This window comes from Heterostelium album (assembly GCF_000004825.1).
Source record: "Heterostelium album PN500 unplaced genomic scaffold PPL_contig1, whole genome shotgun sequence".
Classification (NCBI taxonomy): domain Eukaryota; phylum Evosea; class Eumycetozoa; order Acytosteliales; family Acytosteliaceae; genus Heterostelium; species Heterostelium album.
This window is the reverse complement of record NW_008805078.1, coordinates 681,769-697,221: the sequence shown is the minus strand read 5'-3', so window position 1 is coordinate 697,221 and position 15,453 is coordinate 681,769. Positions and strand designations below refer to the sequence as shown.

The window sequence follows — 15,453 nt, the reverse complement described above, 5'->3', positions numbered from 1 at the left end:
GATATATATCTTTATCTATTTTGTAATATATATAGATATTTTTATTATTTCAAAGATTAAAAAAATTATTTTTTTTTTAAAAAAAATAAAATAAAATAGTTTAATAGATTAGATAGATAGATAAATAGAATAATTATTATTAATAGTAATAGAAAGTAAAATATAGTTCGTTAGTATTATTAATTAATAGTAATAATAAAGTGAAAAGATGCAAAAGGGATCTTCATCTCTTTTCAAATCGAAATCATCTTCAAAGGATACGGTGAAGATTCAATATCAAATAAAGGTTAATCGTATTGAAGGCTTACCAAAATCATCGAATTCACCGTTGTTTGTATCATGGAAACGTGGAAAGAAGCCTGAGAATCAAGGTGAAACTAAGCGAGTCACTCCAAAGGATGGTTTGGCCAACATCGAACATCTCTTCAATTTGGATGCCTCTTTAGTAAAAGACAAGAAAGGTTATCAACCAAAAAAGATTAAATTTACAATTACTGAAGTAAATATATAAATATTACATACAAATATATATATATATATATAGACAAAATAACATTTTTTAACAATAATATTATTTATATTTCATTTTATAAACAAAAAAGGAAAAAGAAAAAGATAAAGGTAAAAAGAGTCAATCTACAGTTGGAACGATCGAAGTTGATCTATCACAATATGCCGAGAGTAAAACAGAGAGATCAAGAACATTCCCAATCAACGATAAATCTAAAGCTACTGCTAATCTTGTTGTAAGTGTGATTGTATTTCTATCGTTTGATTTAAATATTAATTTTACTTTATTATTATTATTATTATTATTTTATTTAACTACTTAGTTATCATTCCAATCGACATGGTTGAAATTAAATGGAAAATCAATAGTTAAAGCGGATGATCCTATGCAAAAGGAGATCTTGACAGGACTTGGTAAACAATCGGTTCAATTGGATGGACAAGAGTATTTCCTAAAGACAGAGACTGACATGAGTGAACCAGATGAAACCGATTTAAATCCAACTTCTGAACATGATTCTGATGTATGTAGATTGATTAAGATTTAGATATAATGGTTACTAACTATCTTAATTATTGAAAAACAGGGAGAAGAAGAAGTTAGTTTTGAAGACGATTCAACTTTAGTATCAGCAGTATCAACTGGATCATTGAAGAATCATAGCGATACTCATAGTAATAGTAGTAGTTCACAATTGAGTAGAAAGGATAGTAATCTGTCGTCGACCTCCGTCGATAGTGGAAAGGAATCGACGTCGTCGTCAAACAAAAGAGATTCAACTACTGTTACTTCGACGGTTGCAACCACCGGTGTTGTTGCTGCCGCTTCAAAGGTAGACAAGGATGGATCGAAACCTGCAGAGTCTGCCGACTCCAAGTTGAAAAAGTACAAGAAGAAGGTAAAGACGTTGAAGGCCGACCTCGAGAAGTCGAATGGAACGATGACCCGTCTAACAAAGGATCGTGACGATCGTGTCCAGGAGATAAAGCAGATGCTCAGCGAGATGGAGACAATCAAGGAGCGTTCGAAATCGATCGGTAACAATGTCATCGGTGAATACACAACGCAAATCGAAGCACTAAAGATCGATCTTGATAAATCAAACAAGGAGAAGCGTGACGTCCTAGAGCAACTGCAAATCGAGAGAAACAACAACGCAAAGAATATCGGCGATATCTCAACTCTACAGAATCAAATCATTAGCGCGAATTCAAGTTATGAAAAGCTGCAGGCAGAGAGTAACCAGCTTGTTGAGAAGTTGAGAGTGGCTGAAACGCAGCTGGCAAGTGCCGCCGATAACAAGGCTGCCTCCAGCGAGTTGAACCAAGCACTCCAGCAGGTCGAGAGAATGAACGAAGAGGTCAGAGTTGCCAAGGATGCACTGGCACAGGTGCAGGCAGAGAGTAGAAATAACTTTTTGTTGTTGGAGGACGAGCGTTTGAAGACCACTTCATTCGAGGGAACAACAAGCAGATTGGAAGTGGAGAAGAAGAATCTCGAGGAACAGTTGAAGCATATGCAAAGAGAGATGGAGGCAAATGCCGAAGCCGTTCACAATGTAAATCAACAAGAGGCAGAGTTGAACACTTTGCAAGAAAAGCTAAAGGCTCTCACCGATGAAAAGACAAAGTTGGTCGAGGAAGTGGAAACTCAGAAGCTTAACATCCAGTCTCTCAATACTCAGGTCGCCGATTTACAATCAAAGTCAAACGACAACTCTGAAGCAGAGAACCTCCAGGAGAAAATCAAAGAGTTGGAGGAGAAGCTCAAAGACGCAGAGCAGCAGTCGGCTTCACTTGGCGAACAGCTTGAAACTTCTAAGAGTGAATCACAGCAGTTCAAGAGTGGCATGGACAAAGCATCGGAGGATTTGGAGTCTAGTCGTAGTGAGTTCAATTCAATGGTTGAGGAATTGAAGAGAACCAAGGAGGAGTTGGAGAAATCACAGCAAGACTCTCACTCACAGGTGGAGAAGCTAGAAAAGTCAGTTCGTGACCTCAGTGGCGAGACTCTAGGATTGAAGGAGCTCGAGGCCAAATATGAATCAAAGATTCAAGATTTGGGTGAGAACTACACTAAACTCTACCAGGAGACCGAGGAGAAGAAGGAGCATTTCCTTAAAACCATTGAAGACTTGAAGCAACAGCTAGAGACATCGCAATCCACCAGCCAAGATGCCGGTGCTCTACAAGTATTGATAACAGAGCTGCAAGCAGAGATTCGTGGTATGAAAGAAAAGATCGATAAGAGTAAGCTCAAGAAGGTTGCTGCTATTGAGGAGATCGAATCACTCAAAGACAAGGTCAGCGAGTTGGAGATCGACTTGGAGGCGCAGATCGAGCGAAACAAACTTGCCGCCAATTCACACAAGGAGGAAGAGAGTGACGGCGAGAAGGAAGATCAACAGGCATTGATCGATCAACTGGAGAAGAAGGTGGAGTTCCTTCAGAAGGAAGCAGAGATCTACAAATCAGAGGTTGATGGTTACAAAGAGCAGCTGACAGACTACAAGAATGATGCTGCCAATAAAACAACCACCCTCAACGACTATCAGGTGATGGTAGAGCAACTCCAGAAGGAAGTAGAGGATTTGACAGCCGAGAAGCACTCCATTAGCGACAAACTTCAGAAAGCCAACACTCAAATCACCTCACTTGAGGAGCAGGTCGAAGAGAGCAACAACGCCAACAAAGGAAGACACGATAGCAGCGACGAAGAGGAGGATGTCGATGAACTCAAGGCAAAGATCGATAAGTACAAAGAGAAGATCAGAGATTTGAAGGAAGAGCTCGAGCAAAAGGAAGATGAGATCGCCGAATCCACTGTTAAGATTGAGGAGTTGGAGACTGAAAACCAACAACTCAAAGACACCGCAACCACAGCCGTACCGGTACCAGTTCCAGTGGTTGCTGCTGCTGCTGCCAACGATCACTCTGGTGAGATTGACAATCTCAAAGAGAAAGTCAGTGCACTCAAGCAAGAGAGAGATTCAGAGAGAAAGAACAACATTGAATTGAAGGAGCAAATCGAATCACTCGGTAAGAAGTATGCCGAGGTCGTTAAGGAGTCAGAGCAAGCCAAACAACAACTTTCAAAGTCACCACAGCCAACACACGTTGGAAACGGTGTGTCCGAGGAGACAAGATTGGAGTTGGAAGATCTAAAGAACATTGAGAACTGTGTCTATTGGCCAGAGCTCGATTTCGATAGAAACAACATCCCCTATTGTGGTTCGAGTATTTGGCAGATGATCGATTCCATCGGTGGTGTTTCAAAGACACAGAATCAAAAGATGCTATCAAAGATTGTATTTGCATTAGAGAAATCATTCTTGGTAAATATATCTATACCTATTGTATAATATATCTTTTTTTAATTCTATTACTAATTATCAATCAATTTATACTTTTTATTTGAACAGAGATCAGGAAGTGACTGTAAAGTTATTTGTTATTGGTTCTCAACTGTTGTTTATTTACTTCAAAAACTACATCAAAATGTAAATATTTTTAACTCTATTCATTTAAATATCTTTTTGTATTAATCAATAATTATCATCTCATTAAATAGGCACTAAGTCCACAATCAGCAGATCCAACACTCTCGGGAATCGAAATTTATGTTTCATCATTTGTTCCTCCATCACCAGAGGCAGGTGGATCGTTTATTAGAGATCTTCAATCATTGGTACTCAATATTTATAGCAAGCTTATTTCAATCATTGAAACTGTAAGTTGATTCTACGATTCTTTTACCGAAATATCTTTATTTTGCTAACAATAATCTTTTATTACTGTAGAAATTAGATAAGGTATTGATTGCCTCTATATTTAACCCAGATAGTATTATTCTAGATCAAAAGTCAAGCATCAAACCACATGCCACCGGTAAAGCCAATACTATTTCAATCAATAACTTACTATTGATTTTAGACTCTGTACTCTATTTCCTTGACGAGGGTAAAGTTTGTCATAAACTCTCGAATCAACTTTTAACGTTAGTATTTCTTACTTTTTAATGAGTAGTCTGTTGTTACTTAATTAATCTAACTATTATTGTTATTATAGTCAAACATTCTATTTTATCAATGCACAAATCACCAACTATTTCCTTCAGAACGCAAGTGTATGCAGAGCAACTCTTGGATTCAAGGTAAAGATGGGTGTGTCGAGATTAAAGGAATGGTGTTCTCAAACCAACTTCAAATCGGTCAGTGAGCAGTTGGACTCATCGTTGGAGGCATCGAACTTGTTTGTCATCGATAAATCTGTATTTGTTGATATTGAGGCAATCAAACCGATCTTCCAAAAACTCAACCTCATTCAAATTAAGAAACTGCTAGAGTCTTTCGAACCCGACGAACTATCGCCAGACCCTCTACCTTCACAGCTACAGAAAGCAATGCAAAGTGGTTGGAGACAACCAATAGAATCAACAAACTATCCATTATTAATAGATCCATCTAAAAAATTGAAAATATAATAATAATAATAATATATATATATAGATAGAATAGAATAGAATAGATAGATAATAAAAAAAAAAAAAAAACATCAAATGAAATAATAATAATAATAACTAAAATCTTAATCAAAACAAATAAAACAACAAACATTTATGTATTACAACAACAAAACAATTAAAGTTTCAAAATCTCAAATCAAATCAATTCAGAATCAGAAATCATTCTGACTGAATGAATGAATATGCAAAACAACTATTTATGAATTCTTTTTTGGGAACCTACCGAACCGTCTGATCATTAATGAAGTCAAATGGAACGTTTTTTTTAGGTTTTTTTTTTCTTTTTTCAACTGCCGACATAAATGACTTATGCATTCTGATTGAGCCTCCACAAGGTAAAAATCAATCTTTTGATCAGCCAGTGGAAAATCAATCAAATCAAACTTGTGTGGTTTAATAATTAAACAACTTAAAATTTGAATTAAAAATAAAAAACTTGTTACAAACTTTGATATTTCTTTTTTCTCCAGGGCTAATATGATTTCCGTTCTACCATATAGAGTAAAGTCTTTGTCCTCGAAACTGTATGTTTAAGTTTATCTGTTGTAATCCGTGCATGTGTGCAAAGTTCAAATGATTACAACCGGGGGGTTGAAGGAGTTTGTCCATGGACACACACCTTCGAAGAACGTGTAAATAAAAATCAAGACATGTTACCTACTAGAGATGATGTGAATCAATCGTGATCTCAACAACTACAACTTGAAATACTGATTCTCTAAACGGATACCAAACAACAAAGAAGCTTTGCAACTGAAAGATAATATTAAGTATCATCATGTACATTTAAACTATAGGATGGAATGTTTTTATGTAATCTAATCTTTACCTATAGGATCGTTGCAACACCCCCACACACACAAACAAGACATGCATTGGAGACTCAATAAACAGTTCTCAGATTAAAGTAGGATAATAAATGGGTGGTGAATTGAGAATTCTCATTTGTTACCATCAAGTTAACAATTTAATATGTTCACACACACACAAACAATGACCAATTAATATTAATAATTCTTGTAAAATGTTTGAAATTTCATTACTCCTTTTTTTTGGGAATTTTTGAGTAACATCAATAAAATATTAAAAAAAAAAACAAAGCCATCCGACCTTAAATCACACCTGACCAGATATAACTTTTAAAAATATCAATAAAAGTTTTAAAAAAACTTTAACATTTAGGAGTGATCATGCATGATCAGTCAAATCAATAAATTTATTTCACCACAATCCAACTTGTTTGGTGTGAACAACACACAATCATTAATTACCCAATCATTTACCTGATTAGAACTTTTAACAGTTTTCATAAATCTTTGATTGTTCATTAATAAATGATGATGATGATGATTATTGATGAGTGATTAAACAACTTTAGACGGGTTACATTGATATTTCTTGGTGCAAAGTATGCGCAAATATGAATTTTATTTTTTGGGATTTATCTCCAGGTTTTTTCTTTTTTTTGTTTCAAGTTTGGTACATTGTCTAAAGACCTGCAATTGTGTAAATCAATAAATTTTTTAAACCAATCATATATATCTTGACTTGATAAAACTAAGTTTTGATGAAGCTGAACTCACCACCCGACAAGGTGTATAAATCCGATTTAATGAGTTTCATCAAAAAATATCAAAAATTCATTGCCATTACGCATACAATATTGCATAAATCCACATTACAAAAATGACTTTCAGTCTTGAAGCAAAACGGTTTGGACAAAATAACACTAAAAAAAAAACCAAATGACCAAAAAAAAAATAAATTGTAAATAAACCGCAAAACTCTTAATATAGATGCATCAAAATCAAAATCAGCAAAATTTTTACCCAAAAGATCAAATTCAATCATAGATTTGATTCCAACACAATTTTTTAATTTTTTTTTAACTCAGAATGTTTTTTCACCCAAACAGTTTTCTTTATATACAAGCAGTACAGTAGAATCTTAATTCATTCACCCATTAGTCCTTCAACAACATATACTAACATTTGTGTATCATTATATTTATTTATATCACCACTATTCACAACACACCCACACATACACAATTCTATTTTCATAGAGATAATTGTGACTTGTAATATTAAACTCAGATTCCGATTGATAAATTGTCTTGACCCCTTCTCAATTTGTCAGCTATGAATTATTTTGTATCAATAGTAATTTTATTTTGTTGGTGTAAGTAGTTTAAAAATAAACCTTGTAAAGTTCAATAATTAATTGATTATTATTAATTTATTTTCTAGGGTCATGTGTTTATTCACAGGTGCCACCACAACCAAGTTTATATAACATTGACCTTACCGATATTGTAAATATCACAGGATTACCACACCACAGAATTAATTTTTTCCCGGGTGTAACACCTCCAGACTATTTCTACTTCCCAAATTTGGAACAATACTCACATTATAAGTTTATATTTCGACTAAACAAATCGATTACTTGGAATTTGTGGGAACCCACAACCGCTACTAGACCCGCGTATACTTCGTGCGCCGGTAGTTTAGATTTTTGCGCTAGAAATTTGTTAATTATCGAGAGAGGTGGTAGAGTCAAGTTCAATAACTCGCCCTACCCTGTGAAAACATTTATGGCCATTATCGTCCAAGATGGTGGTGTTTTTGAGCTTGACCCAACACTTAATGTAGAGTTTCAAACCGCAATGATTGTTTTGTATCCAGGCTCCACCTTCATTTCCAATCCTCAACCAAATGTAAACCACATTATCACACCCAGCTATCCATTCTATACAGGATATTTCCAATATAGAGAGTTCGATCCCTTCCACGTAGCTTCCTTCCTTTGCGTTGGATGTAACATCAGCATTGTATCATCGAGAGGTGCTGCCAACATTCCCGCTTCATTCGCTTCCCAGACCGATGGTGTACAGTATTGTATTTCAAAGACATATCCAACTTTCAATTGGACAAATCCAATCTTGAATAATGACAAAGTCGGATTGGTCTTACCCAGCAATGGAGATCTAAATTCCTTATCCGTCGCCAACATTTCATATAATGTTAAATATGCCCCTCAATGTCAAGAGTACTATTTCCCTAGTCCAGTTGCTAGTATCCCAGCTTTTTCAGGTCCTGTCGATTATGATCCAACAAATGTCCAAGGAGTCAATTTCATTTATAGTCTTGAAACTTCCAGTAATGTCAATATCTACGGTTATAACGCACAACAAGCACAGTTGGTCTTCGTTGGCAATGCAACAGTTTTATTGAATGGTGCAGTGTTTGATAAGCTCGGAACAACAAATAACTCTGTATTGGATGATACAACCTGGGACGGTACAACTCTTAAGATTGGTAACAATATTCCAGATCTTTATCCAATCACACTTTTGCATGTCACCAACTACGTTACAATTATTAACAATGTATTCAAAGACTCCCCAGTATCTACTAGTGCTTATTATGGTTTTACTGGTTCAAGGTAAAGTTTCCACTTCCAACCCGTACTCTAGCTTGAATCATTTTCTAATAATTTTTTATTTTTTATTTTATAGATTTCTTATTGGAGCCAAGAGATCATTTGGAACAATCAATAATAATGCTTTCTTATTGAGAAGACCAGAGTCAACAGGTATTGGATTCCTCTACGGTACTGAAGAGTTTGATGTTTCATTCAATACATTCACTACTCCATACAAAGGTGTTCTTAACCAATCGAGTTTGTATGTATTCTCTTATTACTTTCCGAATATTCGTAAAATTTAAATTCTAATATTTTTTTATAGCGGAGTGTATCCAGATGTACGACCAGGAAATACTGGAATCTATACAGTCTCACCGTATGTCTCTTTAACAAACAATTCATTCCAAGGTGCATTCCAAGGTGCCCCAATTATTATTGATCCATTGCCAAATAGAGCTCAACTGACCGGTATCAGTATCGAACCATTGATTGGAAAAAATGCCGGCCAATTCCAAAACAACTCGCAGCCTGTATACATGACCTGGAATAAATTCCTTTGGTCAGGAATGGAAGAGAATAGATTCTATAGAACTGCTTTGCCTGCCATCAACAACTACCAAAACAACCCTCCACCTCTCACTCTGAGATTGTCCAAATCCGTATTTTATAAGTGTCAGAGCTTCAATTTTAAAACAAAAGCGAATACCTTTTTCAATTATGAATTGGTTTTCGATCAAAGTTTAATCACTGGTTTCTTTACAAGACTCATGGGATTGTCTTTGGTTGATTCAAATAATGTTTTTGTTGGAAGTTATCGTGGATTAACATTTGTCAACTCTAATATGACAATGTCATTCAACCAACTTACCAACTCTTATTTCAGAGATCTTATTCACGTCGAAAACTCCCTATTCACTTCCAACATCTCAACCACAGCCCAAATACAAAATTATTCACCACAAGTCGTATATAAGAACTCTCCACTTTCATATGGTGATGCCTCTGGATATAATACAGTTTCTGTTTTCAAAGTATTACCAGATCCATCCATTCCAATCACCCAAGCAAGCTTTGCCTACACTGTCATTTACGATCAATACAACACATACTTGGTAAATATTTCAGTTGATGGAGTTCCAGTTATCACCAACCAAACTTTCAGCAATTGTATTTCAATTACCGTTCCAATCACCATCCCCAATTTCACACCAGGTCTCCATAAGATTGAAATGTCGAGCTCTCCAACCATAAAGAACTACAACGGATATTTTTACAGATATTCATTGAGTCACAAAGCCGGTGTTGTTACCAACTACAATGTCCAATTCAACTACAATTTCTATTTGGGTATCGACTTGAACGGCAACTTTACAACCAGAAAAACTCCATTGCCCATTTTTGGACAACAATGGACAAGATGCCAATGGGTTTCAGATATTTGTCAAATCTCAGGTGGATCCTACTCCAAATTCGACACCAAACCTTCAACCATCACCAATGGTAGTATAGTGGTATCCGACTCTGATACTATAGATATGCTAACAACATACTATGGAAATTCAACTGGTCAGGGATCCTCGATCACAATCAACCTCCAACCTGGATACTATCAATTGTTCCTCTACTATGCCAATCCAACAAACGTTCAACCTCAATATACACAATCAACATCACTTCCAAGATTTTCAGTGACTATCAACGATCAATTCGTCACACCGTTGACAAGAACATTTGCCAACTACCAACAATATCAAAGAACATCAGAGTATCTTATCGATAACAGTGGAAGTTCAATGAAATCATACAAGATTCAATGGGGATACAATGGAATGTACACTCCACTCTCTGGAGTCGAAATCTATTCGTCATTGACCACTCCATACCCAATTCCAAACGATCCAATTCCATCGACCACCACCACCGCCACAGCCACAGCCACAGCTACAAACACCGCATCAGGACAATCTACCGGTGCCGGCGTTTCAACCTCCACCACATCCACAACCACAGGAAATAACAACGAGTTTATTTTCACTGTATCGTCAATCACAACACACCACAGTACTGCCTCAAGTATATTCTCAACCAACATTATATCAATCATTTTATCAGCTTTTGCTTTATTAATTTTAATGTAAATAATTTATGATTTCCGAAACTGTAATAAATAAAAATTTTATTTTTTGAATTTAATCTCTATTTAATTGTGAGTTAGTTGAACAAAAGATTCTTTTTTCAATATAACAAAAGAGAAATTGAATCTATAGTTTGAGTTGTTATTTACTTGATTCTGAGACTGATTAATATTGTTCTTAACAATCAGAAAACAAAGGAATATTATTTGTAAAATGGCTAACTTTTTATCTTAATTATATATAAAACAATAAAGACTTGATATTTATTTTATTTTAATAAAATACATACAATCGACTTGTGCGAATGTTTTAGCAAAAAAGCCACTTAGCACTTTTCTCAGTAAATATTATTGTTTCACATTTTTATATTTCTTCCTTTCATTGATGATTCGTGAAGAGTCTAGGGAATTTCGGATACTGGTTGAAAATGTGGTGAAACCTTCGGCGACACCAACCACTGGATCTACAACCACTCGAGGAACACCCCACAGCAATGCAGAGAGGAATCCCTTGGCACCGTCAGATTTATAGTTTTCAATAGGTTTGTACAAGATACCCATCGCTGCATTTCTAAAACCACCAAACACTTGACTGACAGCTCTTTGTGCGCCTTGTGAGATGGAATCGGGTTGTTGTTGTCTGGTCAAGCTTTTCTCTTGAGAACTGCTAGTAAAGGCTTTGAGTAATGATGAACCTGCTTTTACAACAGAAGCAGATGCAGATAGAAGCTCGACTGTCAAAGTTGTGATACCCATTCCGACTCCTTTTCCAACTCCAACGATAACACCCTCGGGACCTCTTGCTCTTTTAATCGGTTGGCGAACAAGAGCAGTAATTCCAGATCCAACATTGAATAGAATTTTCACTGGAGCCACACCCGTCAAGTATTGGAAGACATTGGTATTTAAAATATTGGGATAATAGATTCCGAGTATACACTCGACCAACTTTGACTGTGGGATATTCTCAAGTTCGACCTTTGGGAAAGTAAACATGGCTTCGTTGAGAGGAATCATACTGAACATCCAAACATATTCGCCACTTGTGAATGAGGAAAAGTTTTCCTCACTGTCTGGGTGATGTAATGATTTTGGTTTGTAATCTATTCTTACTGAAAGTGGGAAAATCTCAACTCCATCAAATATAACTGTATCTTCTTTGTTACTATTATCAATGTTATTATTATTTGGGTTTGGTTTATCTTCTTCATTGTTGTTATTATTATTATTGCTGTTGGGGTTGTTGCTATGTAAAAAGAAATCCAATATAAAGTCAACCGATGATTGGAATGCTTGAATAAAGAGTGGATCAACGAAAACCTTGACGTTGTAGTGATCTCTTTCGAAACTATCCTTTCTCGAGTAAAGCACCAGTGATATTAGATATTGGTTGTTTTTCTTTTTGTTGTAGAAAGAGAGTGGACCGAAAAGGTTTTGGTATGGAGATTGATTGATACAGTCACGAATGAACAACTCTGAAATGTTTAATCTGATGGAGCTGCTGTAGGTCGATTCATTTTGGGTTTCATAGTTTTGAAGCAAAAGCTCAGATATCGCTACCTCCACAATGATATGATCTTTTCTTTGGTTATCGAATAATTTACATTTGAGATTCACGTCCAACATTACAATCTCCATCGTTCGCTTTAGATCAAGCTCTGACTGTATCATCTCGAAATCCTCCAACTCATCGATTTCATCATTATCAAACTTGTTTCTAACTGAAATGGGTGTTGATGTTGATGTTGAAGATGGTGCAATCTTACTGGCACCATAGTCATCAATCATGTTGGGTGTTGTATTGATCTGACTTTTCATAAACTTGGCAATATTATCATTTATCAAAGCATCTTGATTGGATATTCTATTACACATACACAATAAACAAAATTAATTAGCTTATTGATTGAAAATTGTCCAATAATATTAATTAAAAACTTACACTATTCTTTCAAATACCTTTTGTAGGAAAATAGGTATTGTTTTGGTGACTTTATGATAGGTATTCTTATCGACCTCCAATTGGTAAGTATTCGATAGAATCTCTACCTTGATTCCTTTTTCAGAGGCAGTAACATTCTTTAGATAGATCATGAGCTCTTTGGTGCTGAATCCAATAGTTTGGAAATTTTGAATACGTTCAAAAGAGTAGATATCATCCGATGCATCTCTAAATAATATCTGGACTGGTTGGAAAACCAAACAAAGATCATCCTCTTTACCTTCTGGTGCAACCAAAATCTAAATAATAAAAAAACATATTAAAATCTATGTAGTTATAATTATAAATGTTTGTTTGTTACATACACTTAGTTTTTCATATAACAACATAATTTGTGATTTTGTTTCTCTGGTGAAGAATTTTGCTGTACAATTCACCAGTTCAATATGATAGGGACTAAGAGTTGTTGTTTTTTGATTGTTATTATTATTATTGTTGTTGTTGTTATTGTTGGGGTTATAAATGACTGATGCTTCAATGTCTGTATTTTCATTATTTATCTTTTCAACTTTGATCCAGTCCAAGAAATCAGTAATCAATCTCATTGAAGGAACAAAACAAATCTCAGAGATTGAAAGTTCAAATTGATTATTGATGGTAACTCCATGTGAAGCAATCATCAGCTCAATTCCATCTAAATCCTATTTAGTAAATAATTTAGTAAATAATTTGATTGTAGCAATTAGTATTGAATTGATGAAAAATGATTAAACAAAACATACACTTCTACTACTAAAGAAAAGTTGTTCTCTTGAGATACAAGATGCAATCGTATCAAGGGAACTAAGTGATAGGTAGATAAACATTGAGTCGTAGAGATCCTTTTGTTTTAAATCGGATGGATATCCCATTGCCACCAAAAGATTCAAGTCACCAGTCAACAATTTAAATACTTGAACTTTATCTGGATCGTTTGAATTGGCAATTAAATGTTTATCAAATTTCAATTCGATTGTAACTAATTATAATGATATTAAGTTAATATGAATATTGAAGTGATTCGCTTGCATATATATATAATATGAACATACCTTTAGTTGATAGGGTAAATAGCATTGTAGAGGTTTGAGGCTGATCAGAGGTAAATGAGAATGCATTTAGTAAACACTCATAGTCTGATTTGTATAAGCTAAGTAGACAATCTGGTAGTTGGCAATCTATTAACACTGATGAAAGTCTGTTGGCTTGCTCGATGGAATGGTTTGAAAGAGATACAGGTGATTTGAAAGTTAAGAATGGATTGTCGACATATTTCGATTCGTCAATGTCGTCGATGATGTAGCCATGAGGTTTCTGTACAATGGTTATCTTGGGAAGAATGCGATCCGTATGGTTCGTAGATTCGGTCAAGTCGTCACCGTCACTTCCATGTAAATAGAGGCAACGATACTTTGATTGAATATCTCCGGTCGGTAGCAAGTTGACTTCAATCGAATCGAATGACAACTCTGCAACAGTGATCGAGTCATCAGTTCCTGGAAGGTATCTCTTGGAATACTGAATCAATGTGTTTTCACCGATGAAATGTATTTTAAAATCTGGCTTTGTGCAGACTGTATCACGAAGAAGTGGAAGACTGACGAGATAGTCCAGTCGCGGAATTGAAACTCTAACTGAAACATCTTTGGGTTGTGTCTTTTGTTTTAGTTTTGATTGACTATTGCTAGTTGTCGTTGTTGTCGTTGTTGTCATATCATCCACTATGGTAAGAGCATCGGATAGTCGATTGATAAGATCCAGCAGCTCATTGAGCTGCTCCTGTCCAAACGATCCATTGATACTAGAGTTAAACTTGATGTCCACTATCAACTCATTCTCGGTGGATTGGGAGATAAACAATGAGTTCAGTGCACCGCCTTCCTTTATCACTCTTGACCCAAAGAAATACTGTTTGTTCAACTCGGCGTTGACCGACTCATCTTTCTTGTGAATCATCATCGATAACTGATTAAACTCTAGCTTTGGTTTCAAGTCCGAAGCACTAGTAGCACCAGTAGTATTTGAATCACTACCGCCACCGAATGGTGTCTCTTCCATTGTTTGATCTTGACCTGCACTTGGTTTCTCGTAGGAAAAGATAGCAGAGAGAATGTTCAACTCCAAAGTGGAGGTGGAGCTAGGTGTCTGGATGAATATCGAAAGATTCTCAATCTCTACAATGCCATTCGACAAGATGTCAAAGATTTTCGATTGCATGCTGTCGAATACTTCGTCATTGTCTTCCGGTCTGAAGTTGTCAGAAGTGATGCTACTATCCATAGTTGATTGATCGTCGCTCACCATCAGCTGTCGTATCGTCGATGACATCATCGAGAGTTGTTCATCTGAAGAGCTATTACTTAGTGAAATACTAGAATAACCACCATTATTATTGTTATTGCTGTTGTTTTCGGTATCTGTTTCTGATCTATCGTTGTTGTTGCTGCTGCTACTGTTGTTTGCTGTCAAGATTACTTCAATTCCTTTGACTCTAACACGTATTGGCATGCTATTGATATTGAGTAGCGGGATCTCAAAGTCGATACTCTCAATGGTGACCTGTTCGAATTTGAATGGCAATCCAGCTACGAATCGTTCATTGAGAACCTTGCGATCGAGGACGACATCTTTCATTGAGATGATGCCACTTCCCATATTGAACTTGGTGTCGAATTCATCTTTCTGTATGGGATTCAGCAGATACTGTTTGATGCTATTGTTGATGAGGAATCGAATGAATCTTTGTTGTGGTGCCAGAGACAATTGATACAACCCATTGGTTGTACCCTCTACAAACTTGTTCCACACACCAAAAAGAGATTCCTTTATTCCCATACGATTGATTTCACCTCGCTAACTACCAAAAACTAAAAA

General features: G+C 35.7%; 3 protein-coding genes across 3 annotated transcripts; 2 read left to right on the top strand and 1 right to left on the bottom strand.

Annotated features, from left to right (window-relative positions):
* Positions 1–208: 208 nt before the first annotated feature.
* On the top strand, positions 209–4,993 carry PPL_01102 (C2 calcium/lipid-binding region-containing protein; the record flags this gene model as incomplete). Its single annotated transcript, XM_020572118.1, has 8 exons — positions 209–499; positions 603–746; positions 834–1,034; positions 1,098–3,845; positions 3,933–4,010; positions 4,082–4,240; positions 4,311–4,507; positions 4,579–4,993. 8 exons carry the CDS (start codon positions 209–211, stop codon positions 4,991–4,993), a joined length of 4,233 nt encoding a protein of 1,410 aa, XP_020437976.1.
* Positions 4,994–5,337: 344 nt separating this feature from the next.
* DG1041 (uncharacterized protein) lies at positions 5,338–10,768 on the top strand (the record flags this gene model as incomplete). The annotated part of the gene is made up of 7 exons (XM_020572117.1): positions 5,338–5,346; positions 5,536–5,706; positions 6,414–6,486; positions 7,285–8,482; positions 8,556–8,723; positions 8,787–10,598; positions 10,732–10,768. The coding sequence occupies 7 exons, from the start codon at positions 5,338–5,340 to the stop codon at positions 10,766–10,768; spliced, it is 3,468 nt and encodes a 1,155-aa protein (XP_020437975.1).
* Positions 10,769–10,946: 178 nt separating this feature from the next.
* PPL_01100 (uncharacterized protein) lies at positions 10,947–15,234 on the bottom strand (the record flags this gene model as incomplete). The annotated part of the gene is made up of 5 exons (XM_020572116.1): positions 10,947–12,462; positions 12,541–12,839; positions 12,906–13,241; positions 13,323–13,558; positions 13,632–15,234. 5 exons carry the CDS (start codon positions 15,232–15,234, stop codon positions 10,947–10,949), a joined length of 3,990 nt encoding a protein of 1,329 aa, XP_020437974.1.
* Positions 15,235–15,453: the final 219 nt, after the last annotated feature.